The sequence below is a fragment of the Podarcis filfolensis genome (assembly GCF_964270895.1).
Source record: "Podarcis filfolensis genome assembly, chromosome: 1".
Taxonomy (NCBI): domain Eukaryota; kingdom Metazoa; phylum Chordata; class Lepidosauria; order Squamata; family Lacertidae; genus Podarcis; species Podarcis filfolensis.
The window spans coordinates 37641478-37657031 of NC_139604.1; the positions used below are offsets into that span (position 1 = coordinate 37641478).

Here is a 15554-nt window from a genome sequence, read left to right on the forward strand (position 1 = left end):
AGAGCTTTGTTATCTTGAATTCTGCAGGCAAATTTCCTGTGTGTGGGTTGCTTCAGCCTGAATTTTATATATGAAAAATAGATTAGTGGTCAGTTGGTCTGCAGAACTGTATAAAGTGTACATCTAAGTAAACATAACACCTTTTATAAACAAAAGGAAGTGATTGTTGCACGTCACACTAATGAGACAAGCCAAGAGACGCATTTAATCTGCAGTTTGACTTATAACACTGATCCAGAAATTCATGGAGGCCTTGTGTGAATGGACCCCTTTTCCCTCCATTGGATAGAGCTCCTCCATACATGCATCCCCTTGGCCACTCAGCACTGCCTTCACCCTTAGGGTAAACAGAGAAGCCCTTGCAGGTTAAAGAGGCTGCAAAGAACCGTTGGATCAGACAACAGAGTTTTAATGATACGACATGCAGGACAGTACTGTATTTGTAACCCAAATTGCATTGCCACTAAAATAAGTTTTACTAATTACATCTGAAGCCGCATTTGATATTTATTTCACTTTCCATAGCCGCAGGTTATTCTAAAATATAACAACTACTACACCACTTTACAAAACCTCAACAATAGTCACCCTCTCTATTAAATCAGACATTACCTCATTAAACAACCAGCTTGAGAAGGTGTTAATGTTACTAACTATTTCAAACAGGGCAAGTTGGCAGCTGCTTATTCCCTTATACATTTCAAAAACAGCTTCAAACTCCAGCTGCAAATGACTAATGTTTGTTGCACCTGTAAAAATTCCTTTTGATAATAAAAATAGCACCAACTCCGTGAAGGATTTAATCCCTCTTGGATGACAAAGGATTGTAGAATAAAGAGCCATTTTTATAAGTCTTGACTGTGCATGCTGTTTTCAAATGCTCAAAAATTTAGGTTGTATTTATTCAATCCAACATCTGTGTACTTTAATCAAATATCAAGAGTGTGTGTCTTGTGCAAGCTGTGACACACCAAGCTGAGTACAGCCACACACAGTTGCCTTATCAGGGACTTGATGAGCCTCCTATCGCTGCCTAAGGTGGGACTGTGTGTAATGCAAGGCTGTTGAGCTGTTCTGTCTTGGTGGGTTACAAGCTGTGCATGCCTGCTTTGTGTACTATTTTATTTTTATAGTTACACTAAAATATCACTAGAGAAGCCCCTTCCTTGGAAAATATCACATAGTTTTGCACCTCAATCTTAACAGCATTTAAAACTTAAGAATCCTGTTAAGTTTTTGGTAAAAATGTCCTTCTAAAGCCAGTTTCCTACAGATCGTAACCTCAAAGCTGCAAAACTAAACTGCCAGGGAAAATAAGTGATGACATGGCTACTGACCGCCAGATGGCAGCAATGTGTTTTATGAATAATGCAGGATGGTAGTGCCATTCAACTTCATTATACATTAAAATTGCAAATTAATAATTACTTTTCAAATGTGAGGAATGTGGCGTGGTTTGTTTTGTTTTTTTAAGAAAAAGAGGAGACGCTAGATTCTTAAAGTGACATGGCTGGGTACCTGACATCTTTCTTTTATACTATGTAAGGGAATAAAATGTTGATTTTATCCTGCGACCCATTTAGTTGCTTGGGCCTTGCTGCTCTTTTGTGCTTCTGCCCTGACAGAATTACTACTTCATGTGTACATTAAAAATTGTTAGGCTTAATTTTAGCAACACAGAAATGCCTCAAGCTCAAAAGAAATATTTTCCTTTCTGATGGACAAATAACATCTGCAGCTATGAAAGCTGCAGTGTAGCTGTCAAAGAAAAAGACAAGTCACATAATTTCTTACATGCAAATTCTCACACAAACACACTTGTACACAACTAGGTACCTTCAAGTTTGTAAATATATTTATACACCCAAACCCACCCACATACCCTAGGTTTATATATGTCTAGCACCACTGGAGTTTTTCTATAGTCTATATCAATTTATACAATGGGAATAGGAAAGGGATGTGAAACCTGTGGCTCTGCAGATGTTGTTGGTATCCAAACAGCATGAGCCTCAGCTGGAACAAACAATTATCAGGGATGATGGAAGCTGTCATCAAACAACTTCTGGAGTGCCAGAAATTCCCTGTCCCTGTAGGGTCTTTTGGGATGTGGCATCCTCTTTGTGGAACGCTCTCTTTCAAGAAGTCCACAGGGCTGGTTGGTTCGAGGCTGACCATCTGGAAGTAACCTTGCTTTTGTCAGGCTGTGGGATTGAAGTGAGCCTATAGGTAAACACCTATAGGCGCTTTTTGTCTTGATATTCTTTTAAATCGGAATCTACTGACTGGCACCCACAAGTAGTTGCAGTGTGTGTATGTGCATGTGTGTGAGAGTGTGTGTAAATAAAAATCACTGAGTTTGTGCCGCAGGCAGATTTGAAATGAAAATGTTTTCCTCTGAGCTCAGCTGTGAACTGTTTACAGAGTGGGTCAAAAGAAACTGTGAGGATCTCCAAAAGTGATGCCCAGTCAATCCTTCATGTGTAGAAGTAGTAATTGTTTCCCAGATCTCAATGTCTTATTCCATCATTACCCTTTCTACTTTTTTCAATGAGGAATGTTAATCCTGTCATGAAAATGTGGCTTAGATATTTTACTTTTATATTCTGCGATTCTCATGCATGCAAATCAAGGTTCTAAGCAGGGCTGGCCCACCCATGAGACAAGGTGAGGTAACCACCTCAGGCGGCAGGATCCATGGGAGCAGCAGATCCCAATATATATCTTTCTTTCCCCCCTTGTTTCTGATGTAGATCTTCACTCACCCCTTCTTCCCTGGTGGGGAGGGGGTACCATTTTGTGGTTCACCTCAGGCACCAAAATGTATTGGACCAGCCCTGGTTCTAAGTGTGTTCTACTTCTGTGTTCACTGTCACTGTCAATGGGAAAAGTTTTGAAAAGTTCTGGAAAATGTCACTGCCACTAACCACAGATGGGTTGAGGTTCTTAAGCACAGTAAACATCATTTGCCTTTGCTATGTTGTTGTTTTTTTATATTCCCCAGCCCCATTACCATAAATTTCTCAAAACTGATGAATTGCTTCAGCCGTTTGTCTGCCTTTTATCCTACCCTAACTAAAGCTGTCAGATAGTTTTCTATTTGCGTCACCCTGATGGACAGGCAGATGGCATGAACGGATTCATTAGCTTTTACATGTACTAAATAAGTCAAAAGCATTTTGGACCCAAATGTCCTGTTTTTCAGGTGCAAAGCAAATGAAAATATGCCTTGAGCAAGGCCAGTGACATGCCCACTAACATCTGGGGAGATATCTGAGAAACTTTGTTTCTGGCCATTTCCCATTTGCAACTTAAAATTTGTTAAATGGGCAGAAGTGGTTGAGGCAGTTTCCTACCTTGAGATAATAGAAATGGTGCATAGTTCTAAGAGAAAGCAAACAACAAACCTGTGCATGCCGGCTCATTTCAGCACCCAGAAACTTGTGTGTATGAGTAACTAATTGCTGACCCCAAGCAATATTCAGCTTGAAAGGAATGTCCATTGCAACACTCCATGCCCCTGGTAGCAATTGGCACTGATGTAGGTAGCATTCCATGTGATTAGGCTGATTCAGATAGTAAGATCAATGCAAATGATATTCCCTGATACATAACGTGCTGTGATTCGGAAGCATTTTTCAGAAGTCTCTAGTTAGAGTAACTGACATTGGAATCATCTCGGGCTTTCTAATCCCACAGGACATGGACAACACTCATTTTATGCACCACACTACAATCACTTCATTGTTTGGTATTAGGATTCATACCTGCTACCACTTTTTCTGATTCAGCAAGAACCAATTCTAATCTTTGTTAGGATGCTATGCTTTGAGATCATCTGGTCTGTCCAGGCTAATGAGCATCAGCACCCCACTCTAAATGGTGCTGCAGAGCAACTAAGATCAGACAAGTAAGATCCCTTTGCCTGAGAATTGTCCCAGTGGTGTAAAGGGTAAGGCAAGGTGCTTGTGCCCTGCTGTCAGATTCCATGGTCTGAGTCCTCTTGGGCCTTATAATCCACCTAAAGGTAAAGGTAAAGGTACCCCTGCCCGTACGGGCCAGTCGTGTCCGACTCTAGGGTTGCGTGCTCATCTCGCTCTAGAGGCCGTGAGCCGGTGCCGTCTGAAGACACCTCCGGGTCACGTGGCCAGCGTGACGAAGCTGCTCTGGCGAGCCAGCACCAGCGCAGCACACGGAAACGCCGTTTACCTTCCCGCTATAAAGCGGTACCTATTTATCTACTTGCACTTAAGAGTGCTTTTGAACTGCTAGGTGGGCAGGAGCTGGGACCAAACGACGGGAGCTCACCCCACTGCGGGGATTCGAACCGTCGACCATGCGATCAGCAAGTCCTAGGCACTGAGGTTTTACCCACAGCGCCACCCGCGTCCCCCTATAATCCACCTAGAAGGAGGCAATGGACTCATCCTTTCTCCACTGCAATAACTGATGGGAAATGGTTATAATGCAAAATTTAAAATAACTTTTCGACTAAAGTTCTCAGCATCTGTTGTTTGATATCAGCTGGGCTGCACATAAAGATGCAATACTCAGCCACTTTAAAGCAGTTCATGTGTCATTAGAGAACATTCAATTGACTGATCTGTTTGAATATTCTCTGGGGCATATCTCTTTGCTACTATACCATGCATTCTATTCTAAATACATTCCCTCTCACCTTCTAAAAGCAATATTACTATCCCTCCAAACCATGTGGAAGAACCTACTCAGGCAATGGATTCCGCTGCCCCAAGGGTTTTTACGTTGTTATATAGGCAACTTAATAAATGTGCCTTAAATTCCAAGGCTCAGCCGTTGCAGCACATTACATACAGATTTCACCCTCTCTCTTGAAATTGCTTCCTTCTCTCTTAATAGGAATACAATTCGACATCTAGGTAACAGAACTGCATAACAGCCCCTGGTCTTGTATACTTTTCACTCTAGTATTCCACTTTGCCATAATAAATAGCAGTAAATCATACATAAACTTCATACAAGAGTTTCAAGATGGCCAATGACCCTGGCATTCCTCTTTAACAGACAGACAAGTTTCCCTAAGATTTTGTTCAATACTTCTCTTTAAGCAGAACCTTTAAAAGTGTGCTGTAGTGGACTTGTCCAAATCAATAATCCTTGGTTCTGATATATAGCCTAATAGAGTCAGCTAACACGTGCAAGTCTGACTCACTTTCTATATGCTCTGTGACCGTATATAAGGCAGTTTCCTATGTTTCTATGAAGAATTTGGAATACTGTGTGTGGTTCTGACCAGCCAATCACAGCTGGAAAAGGTTCAGAAAAGCTAATCTTCAAAACAATGTACACATGGAATATAACTTAATATCTTCTCAAGTGAAACAAAATGTCCTGAATGGATTAATAAATAAAATAGGGAATTGCCTCAATGGTCACCAACACAACTCGTCAACACCACCTTTTATTCACATACAAATATGTATCCTAGTATATTAGATTAGACCTGTGAATGGAAGGGCACCTCTTGATCCAACCCTCTCGTTTGGATCCAATACAACATATATCATAAATAGAATTTATGCTACTAATTCACAGGCAAAAGATTGTACATAAGGTATCGTCCTTGGGTAAGGAATGCCTTGTATCATTGTTCTGTACACTGCAAATCACACTGTTGGTACTAAAGAAATGTTTAGTGTAGCAGTAACTTGTAGGCAGACATGATACCAGAGGTCATAGTGCTAGGAAGGAGGCACTATCCTGCCCAATACATCTATAACATGCACTATCTGGAACACAGGGATTGTATAGATCTACAGGGATGCAGGTGGTGCTGTGGTCTAAACCACTGAGCCTCTTGGGCTTGCCGATCAGAAGGTCGGCGGTTCGAATCCCTGCGACAGGGTGAGCTCCCGTTGTTCGATCCCAGCTCCTGACCACCTAGCATTTCGAAAGCATCTCAAAGTGCAAGTAGATAAATAGGTACCGCTCCGGCGGGAAGGTAAACGGCGTTTCCGTGCGCTGCTCTGGTTCGCCAGAAGTGGCTTAGTCATGCTGGCCACATGACCCGGAAGCTGTCTGTGGACAAACACCGGCTCCCTTGGCCTATAGAGCAAGATGAGCGCGCAACCCCAGAGTCGTCCGCGACTGGACCTAACGGTCAGGGGTACCTTTACCTTTACAGAACCTTTAGGGCTAAGACTATTAATAGGCCCTGCCCTGGTTGATGGGATGGCAGTGGGCATTGGTGTCACTATACCAAGGACCCCCTGAAATCTTGTGTTAGCCCTATTTGTAAGCAACATTCCCCCAGTACACTTGGATAGTCTTCAAATGAATTGATGCCAAAGTGAAACATATTCAGCCCTTTTCTCCCCCACCGTCCTATTAGAATGCTAAATTCAGAATATGCTGATTGACTTTCACGTTGCAGGAAACAAACAGCAAGACTGAAATAGGAGGAAAAGCTAAGCTGTTTCAGAGGAAAGTTGTACCACAAACATGAAACACTGAACCTTGAGATGATTTTTAGAAAACTAATCTAGTTACTAATGCTTCGGTAACCATATTAGCACTGACTGCAAAACACTCCGTTGTGTCATTACTTTCTTCAGCAGCAGCTCCCATCAAGCTGTACCTATCCAACGTAAAATTGGAGTTGATAAAGGAGAGAGGACGATAGGGCAATTGGAGACACAGTTTCAGTTGCTGACTGACAACACTGCCATCCCTTAACATGGTTTTATTTAGTTATTACAACCATCTCTCTGTAAATGACACTTAGGATTATTTAAGATTATGTTGTAATCCTTTTAATCCCCACTGCTTTAAATTTCAGGCTCAACACCAAAGAGCAAACTAGCACTTAGCGGAAATGTTTAAAGCATGTGATTTGAACATAAATCTTCTTTTATTCGCAACTCTTCTGATGAAGACCTAGTGTAACGTGTCAGATTGCCAGGGAGACGGAGACGATACCCAGGTGCAAATTGCACCATGTGCTCATAGGATCCTGTGAAGCTGCTTCAAACAACTTTCTGCTTTCACGTTCTCCTTTGTCAAGAAAATTAAGCATTCACAAGACAATACGTCTTGATAAATACTTCAAGGTGTGGCAAAGGACCACAATGGCATTGAATAATGATACAACAACAACAACAACAACAACAACAACAACAACAACAACGCAATGCCTGTCCCATGAACAGGCATGCATCCCATTTGCTTCTACCAGTGGGAAACTTGGTACAGAATGGCTGCTTACCATCTTGCCGGCAAGCAGAGGTTGCAGCCCAACGCAGTGCCTCCTCTCTCCCCCAGATGTGCAGTGCCATTTTAGATTGTTTCCCTGCTACCACGGAGGCTCACAGGTTCCCGCCTAAGTCATCCTTCAAATGAACCAATCCATTGCAGCCCTGGGACACTGTTCAGCCCGGACACTGAGGTCCAGCTCCGAGGGCCTTCTGACGGTTCCCTCACTGCGAGAAGTGAGGTTACAGGGAACCAGGCAGAGGGCCTTCTCGGTAGTGGCGCCTGCCCTGTGGAATGCCCTCCCTTCAGATGTCAAGGCAATAAGCAACTATCTTACTTTTCAAAGACATCTGAAGGCAGCCCTGTTTAGGGAAGTTTTTAATGTTTAATGCTATATTGTGTTTTTAATATTCGGTTGGGAGCTGCCCAGAGTGGCTGGGGAAACCCAGCCAGATGGGCGGGGTATCAATAATATATTGTTGTTGTTGTTGTTGTTGTTGTTGTTGCTGTTGTTGGGTGGGGGTGGGGCATGGCCATCTACTTAGCCCAGCTGACCACTCAGCACAGCATCCAGTTGGCTGGGAGCGTCACCCAATGCTTGCAAGCTAGTTGTTTTTTTAGCAGGTGCTTACACATAAATCTAGCCAAATTATGAGGGAAGTATAAGAGGAGGCGTCAAGGAATCCTAAGTGGGCTCACCCTCATGGGAGCAGCCCCTTGAAGCTGGCCCTGACAACTGAGGCAGCAATCTTCTGTGCATAGGATGATGCTGTAAGGCTGAAATCTACATCACTGTTACTCATAAGGCAGCACCTTTGTGATCAATGGAGAGTAATCAACTAAATAGTTGTGATAGCTCAATAGCATTTACTCTCCATCCACCCACACCTTGCGCCATCTCCACATCTGCTCTGGAGGGTTGGGGGAACGCCCAGAACAGATGTAATGGGTGTAAGAGAAAAGGAGAATGCTTCATTACACATTGTGCTAGTAGAACATTTTGCTTCGCGCTATGTTGACTACAACCCAACTTCTTTAGCATCAGCGTATAAGCATCACTTATCCTGCCAACCTAGCAGTTTGAAAGCACGAAGTGCAAGTAGATAAATAGGTACTGCTCCGGCGGGAAGGTAAACGGCGTTTCCGTGCGCTGCTCTGGTTCGCCAGAAGCAGCTTAGTCATGCTGGCCACATGACCTGGAAGCTGTACGCCGGCTACCTCGGCCAATAAAATGAGATGAGCGAGCAACCCCAGAGTCGTCCGCAACTGGACCTAATGGTCAGGGGTCCCTTTACCTTTATAAGCATTACTATAAAACTTTCTTTACATTCATTAAAATTATCTGACTTTGGAATAAATGCATAGCTGATTGAGCTGGCTCTAAGAGATGCAGAGTTGTTGCTTTTTTACCTCCCCATCCCTGTGCCGTCTTTGCTCTGGAGTGAACCTGTCATTAAAGCCCTAAGAAATAATAAAAATAAACAGGCAAATTCCACTCAGTTGGGAATATAGCTTATGTAAGCAGCGTGTGAAAGTTCTGTTTACAGGAGTTCACTAGGTCAAGGATCCCAGTCTTAAACCAAAAACAAATTACCTACCAACTTTTAAAAACAAATTGAACATGGCACATTAATCAGCAAATCAACAGGTTCTCAAGGGTTTTCAGCTGATTCAATCATCAAGACACTTCAGGCCAGGGGGGTGGGAAAATACAGGAAAGAGTGAATAAAATGTTACATGTTCCAATTGCCTTAACAAAGTACAAGCATTGCCATTGCACACTCTATACTATGCATGGAAAGGAACTCTGGTTTGTTTAGTTTTTTGCTTTGTTTTTAATAATGAAATTGCCAAATAATGATAGGGCAATAATAAACCATCTCCTACCTGGAAAACATTCTTTTTGCTAGACTTGTCTTTAGTCCATTCGATGTGAGCTCCACACAAGTCCACCCATTCAGGTTTATACCCTGCTTTCTGTTGACAAAAAAATGAGAATTAGTTATAGCAAACTTTATCAGATAATATCAGAAAAGATTGGCTAGGGGAAACTACTATCATCTGAATACCCCAGTACAAATTTCCATATACAGTATGAGCCTACTCCTAATATCAGAATTAGAAACACTTCCACTTCCTGAGGGATAGACTACTAGAAAAATGAATGTTGGTACCTTAAGAATTCAATTATCTATGCAAAGTTTGTTTCTAAAAACTTAGAGGTGGCGTGTAGTACTTTAACCAGGCTGTGCCTACTCAGTGGGACAGCTCAGGTAAGGAACAGCCACTATTATGGGCAATTAGTTCATTGCCTCAGTACCATTTAAGCCAGGCACATCAAACTTCCAAGAGACTGCGATCTACTCCCAGTATAAAAAAAACTGGCAGTGATATACCCATGGTCATTGGAGGAAAAGGGTGTGTGTGGATTTCCCTTTTTTTATTATTTTTTTTGCGGAGGACTGCCCAGAGTTGTTGAGTTTTTTGGGGTAGGATTGCCCAAAGATATTCAGCTTTTCTTTGTTAACTTTTGGTAAACTTTATTTAATCCCATGATCAATAAGGGTCCCGCAATCTACCAGGATCAGCCGGAGATCTACTGGTAGATCACGATCTACTGGTTGGACATGCCTGATTTAGATAATGCCTTTCTGTAAGGCCCTGAACACTTAGGAACAGGTTAGTAGTGCTTTAAAATGAGTTATTGATTTCCCTAGCACCATGAGTTCCTTGTTTGCTGATGGTTTGTTGTTTGTTTTTATGTTAGAAAGGGCTGTAAGTTTCAGTTCCTGAGTGCCAACCCTTTTGAGGAAGCTGCTGTCCAGCCGAGGTGAACAGAAAGAGGCCATTTCCCCTCCAACCAGCATAGCAACCAAGCATCAGAAAGGCACAACCAGAAAGGTAGAATTTGTGGAAGGCGGTGCTCTGTTTTATTACATTCTGACACATATGTAAATAATATCATTTATATAAAATCTTATTTGTGTACTGCTGTTTGATGTTTAAAAGTTTTGTCTTTCCCCCTCTGTTTAAGTCCTTTGTAGTGAGTTCCTTCAGAGACCCTTAATTAAAAACATTAAGCATCATGCTTTTTTGGAATAAAAAGAAAGGAAGTTACAGGGCTCCTAGGAATGATGTTGTTGTTTTTCAGATGCCTTAGTATTACATGAAATAAAAAATCTATTTTCAATTGAACAACTCTAATCTGGTTACTTCAAATCTTTCTTTACACCGATAACACAGAAAAAATAATTGGTGTTTTAAAGTTAATGGACAGCACATTAGTTACCACAATGAGGTAGGTGGATCAGTTGTAACAACAGAAGGATAAACTTTGGATCTTCTTTGAAATCTGTCAACTTTGCTGGAATGCATAAGCAAATGCTCTCTCCTTTGAGCAAATGATTATTAAACAAGGATAGTGTATTTTGTGGGGTGGAAATATTTGTAACAGTCATCCCTGCCCTGCAAGGAGGTCTCTGAGAAATACACTACATTGTGATGCAGCACTTTTCCTGTATGGCATTGAGTCCCAAATTAGAGTAGAATGCCTTCAGAGGTTGCTGAAGGAAGCCTATCCACTTGAAGTGGTGGCAAACTCTTTTTTCATGGGGGGGGGGGGAACCAATCATTCCATGGTGAAACCATCACATGGTTCCACCAGAAGCTAAATTAAGTCCAGTGCTGCTCAGCCCACAAGCGATCACACCAATTTAGTTGTGTGAGCAGAAATTCACATTGAGGAAGGGCTATAGCTTGGTAGCAGAGCTCATGTTTTGGAAGAAGGTCTCCGTTTCAGTCCTTACCATCTCCAGGAAGGACTGGGAAAGACTGATCTAGCTCTGTGTAAGTTGGCAAAGGAAACTGCATGCAGAAGCAGCTCAGATGTGCAAAGTACCCTTTGAAAAATGAGGTGTTGCTGTTTTGTATTGGAACTGACAGTTCTGCATCCTTCCTGCTATCATTCATGATTGAGCCTTTCCATTCCCACCCAACTGCAACAATTAACAAATATGCCTCCACCTGTTACCCAGCTCCTTGAACCAACCAAGAAATCCAGAATGTCTTTGTGTCTCTTATGAATCCTTCTCACTGTCCTTTCTTTACCATGATCACCTGAATGGACAGACTAAAACACCCGCACCTGCCCCAGAGCCTACCAGAATGTTATATTTAATGTATAAACTAAAGAGAGACATCTGGGCGGGGGGCGTGTTTAATTTGTCAGTATCCAGTACTGAAAAGAACACACACATCCGAAGCATTTAAAACATCTTCGTCTTTCCTCTGCTTTATGAAATTCATAGGAATCCTACACACTTCCTCCAGTAGCGTGAGTAAAAGCTATCATGAGGACTCCCTCCAACACTCAAATGTCCTTGCTTTGGGTTCTTCAGTCAGACCAATTATGTTACATCAAAGCCATTGGAAGGGACTGTGCCTGTAAATTGCTACAAGTGCCTGTTACAATGAAATCTTATTCTCCGTGCATATGGATTTGGAAGGCATCTTCACTCAGTAAATTAGTGTGCAGAAGGGCTAATAACCTGAGGTAAGATACCCCCTGTTCTGAATAAACTATCTGGCGGGAGAAAAATGTATACTGTATAGTGGACTAGAATTTTATGTCAAAACGGAAATGTGTTTAAAAAGACATTTCCCTTATAGAATGTTGCTGACAACTGAATCTGAAGGATACACAGTAGTAGAGTATTTTTATACCACAGTCAGAGCAATTGATGAAAAAAAACTGAAGAATACACAATTGAAAGGAAGGCAAAATTCAACGAGTCTGCAATACACATTTTAGAGGCACTGCCTGTCCGCAATGCACACCACTTTATTTTATACATCTATGATGTTTAGCAGAGTTGCACACGTGCAATGTCAAATGTAGACCCTATTCAATAGTTCTTCTTTCTCCCTGCCCTCAATTATAATTGTACAAGGGGAGAATAGGGATGAGTCCATTGGACCTGCCTCCTCCTGCATGTCCGTATCTCTCACTCACACACATATTGGGGGCTTAACTTCTCCAGCAGGGAGCCTTTTATACTTAGGTAGGTTCCCTGCATGATAAAGAAACCTCAAAGAGCAAGCTGCTAGGACCTGGCAGTGCAAATGGTATCACAAGCCAGGGCTTAAATGATTCTAGATAGTCCTAATGTACTCATGAGGTTCTGACAGACAACACACTTCAGCCAGATTACGGAGTTTCAATTTAATAACTGATTCAATGAGCAGTTTGTAATACTATGGCTCCATTTGGAAGCAACCTTGGTCTATATGTTGCTTTATCATACTTGGATATCTTCTGAAATATATAAGGACATTGTTATTTAAAAACTAGTAATGATTAACTCAGTCCAGTTTTGTTTCTTGCTATTTCCAAATGTAACTGCATATATGTAAGGGTATGAAGGTCTATTGGAATGCACTTTTATTTCTCCCTCTATATTGTTGAAATGGAACTGTTGCACTGAAATATTTTGCTTCATTTTTTTGTTTCATTTTTAAAAGAAACGATCAATTTATACCCAGTACTTAAAACATAAATGTATTAATTCATTAATTCCTGATTATTAAGAACATATCCATCTTTGTAATAAATTGCATAATTTTCATGCCCAAAATAAGATTGCTGTGTTATTAAATTCATACCACAATGAATGAATATTACGGTATTTAATTAATGGTTGAATTCTTCCGTTCTCTAAAGTAAACAATACTTGAAAGTAAAATCAGTAAACAAATAATTTATAATGAAATCACATGTGTACATTTGCTTCCTTTGCTCCTATCAAAAATTACAGTAGGATGAATGGTTTGCTGCAAACATCACATTAGCTGCATCAGAAACAAATAAGCTTGCCTCCATAGACTCCTTCTGGTAAAGAACTTTTTTTCAGATTGTCAGGCATGGGAGGGGGGGTTCTGAGCAGCTGTACTTTAGCAATGGGATAATTTAGACATTAATGAAATAATATAATGAGTTCATTGTTTTGTGGCAAAGGCTGGATCCTATGATCTGACCATTTTTTATTATCTGTTGATTGAACAGTGCCTTCATTTCTATTCCCTTAGAAAATGATAATAACAATAATAAAACCACAACAGCCAAACTGGCCTATTTGCATGCCCAAGCACATTTGTGCATTGACTGGCCCTTTCCCAAGTTTATGTTCCATTTGCGGCTGCTTGTGGTGCATAAGAAGCCACTTCTCCAAATACCAAAAGTACCAGATTTAACGGGCTGTACCACAGGGAGGTGCTATTGGAAAGGAAGGTTTGCACCCTCAATCCATGTTTCCTCCTACATCTGGGCTTTGGTTAAGCCCTAAACCTGTTCCTTGGTCTCTTGACAAACTTTTTTGAACCTGCCCTTCTGACCCATGCATTCATGGTGGTGGACAACAACTTCATTGTGAAGCCTGAAAAGGGTCTTCAACGTGACTGAGGAAGTTGATCAATTTGGCATCAGTTGCTGGGGTGGGGCTAGTTGCCTTTTGGGGATGATGATGCTCCTCTGGAGGATCTAGACTAAGACTTAGTGGACTTGGAACATTGCTACTTAGACCTGAAACTGGTAGATTCCCTTGAACTGTTGTTCTGAAAGGAATGATGTGCTGTGGCTTTCTTTTATTTTCACCAAGGAATGAAATCAGACTGTTTGAAAAGCTTACTTCTTGAAAAGATGAGCCTGCCAGTCTCAGTTGAGACCCTGGGTCCACCTTCCATTGGCATTGCTAGTGTGCATCCCACCACAGCATTAGCGGCCAGTCCTAGCAGTCATCTGGAAGATACTAAATGAAGGGTTGGTCCTAAGAGCCACCAGCAGTTCCAAAAACTCCTTTGCAAAGACTGAGTTACTAAAAAATGCCTGTATGGGCCACAGATTCAGGTTCCTGGGGGCTAACTCAATCTGTCCTTAAGCTCCTGCCCTTTTTGTTTCTCTGTGGCTGCTGATGATAAGACAACCACTGGAGTATCCACTAGAGGTACTTTAAATCAGGGTGAGGAATTGGATTTGGCCAACAGGCCAAATCCCTCATTCCCCCAACTCAGCTGTGACAGGTGGCTAGAACTACTACAGATCTCTGCAAAGGGGGGGGGGTAAACTCTGTTTGGAGGAACCAGTTCGGATTCAAATCACTTTCTTTGAATGGAACATTTCCCCACTTGGATTTAAACTGCTTCCTCTAAACAAAGCATTTTTCTCCATCATCTCCTGAAGTTGTCTCCAATCTGCAAACAACTCTATCAGGACCAAAGTAGCTGCCAATCAGGGAACAAACATGCAGAAATAAAAGAAGACTTTTGAGGATCATTTTGCCCCTCCAGCCATACTCTGGCACTCAAAACACCAAAACAGATAAACTACACAGCCCACTTTTGGACTGCAAAAGGAGCACAATTAAGCAACTGGAATGCCATAATGCAGGACTTCTGTGGCCTGTGTATCAGCTTGATGATCACAAATTGTGATTGCTGTGCAATCTAAATAATCCAAGGATTTTAGGATCCAGGCAGCAATCTTGAATTCTGAGTACTGGAACTGCAAATTCATAATTAATATGGCAAGTGTTATTTAAGAATATAATGTGAATCTTATGAACAAACGTGTGACAGTATAACTTCAGGTTCCAGTCCATTTTCACTTAATACACATTTTGTTTGAAAATGGAAACATACTATGTTATCACTGCAGCATAAAAGCCTATCATATTACCAGCAAGAGATATACAACACATTTTCTCCTTCATTCCCATAATGAACCATTGAAGGAGAAGGACAAGCTTCCCTATAGCTCACAGTTCCAATGGTCAAACTAATAAAAAGCAAGGAAACAAGCAGGGGGCTCCATATCACCTAACATATCTAAATTTATTTATTGTTTCTGACTCCTGTCATATAGTGCACCTTTTTGGTCACCCATCAAACCAATCCGGTATGGCAGGTTTGATCAAGCCTTAGGAAGCCATCACAATAGGGCTCTGTCAAACCTTTCCCTGTTCAGTCTATAGTGTCACTAATTTATGGATTTCTCTGTTTTTCCAGAGTCCAGAATAGAGGAGGCTCAATCTCAGCAGCAGCTAGCACTGAAGGGAAACATGCTGTGATTATTTGTACAACATATCTGTCACATATCTGAAGGCTACAATCGAAGGTCTCCCCTCAAGGAACTTTCCTCCCCAAAAGTATACTGAATTCTACTTTGAGGTACATTAACTATATTAGATAGAGTCATAAGGAATATTCAGGAAATGTTAGCCAGATGTAGAATATGTCACATTTATATGAAGATAAAAATCACTTTGCTAACT

At 41.4% G+C, this 15554-nt stretch overlaps 1 protein-coding gene across 17 annotated transcripts in view; it reads right to left on the reverse strand.

Annotated features, from left to right (window-relative positions):
• ARHGAP15 (Rho GTPase activating protein 15) overlaps positions 1-15554 on the reverse strand; it is a 378516-nt gene that overhangs the window by 308520 nt on the left and 54442 nt on the right. For all 17 annotated transcript variants that reach the window (XM_083582650.1, XM_083582652.1, XM_083582658.1 and 14 more), the window contains one exon: positions 9118-9207. In XM_083582650.1, coding sequence (XP_083438776.1) covers positions 9118-9207 — 90 coding nt within the window. The remainder of the gene's footprint in view (positions 1-9117; positions 9208-15554) is intronic.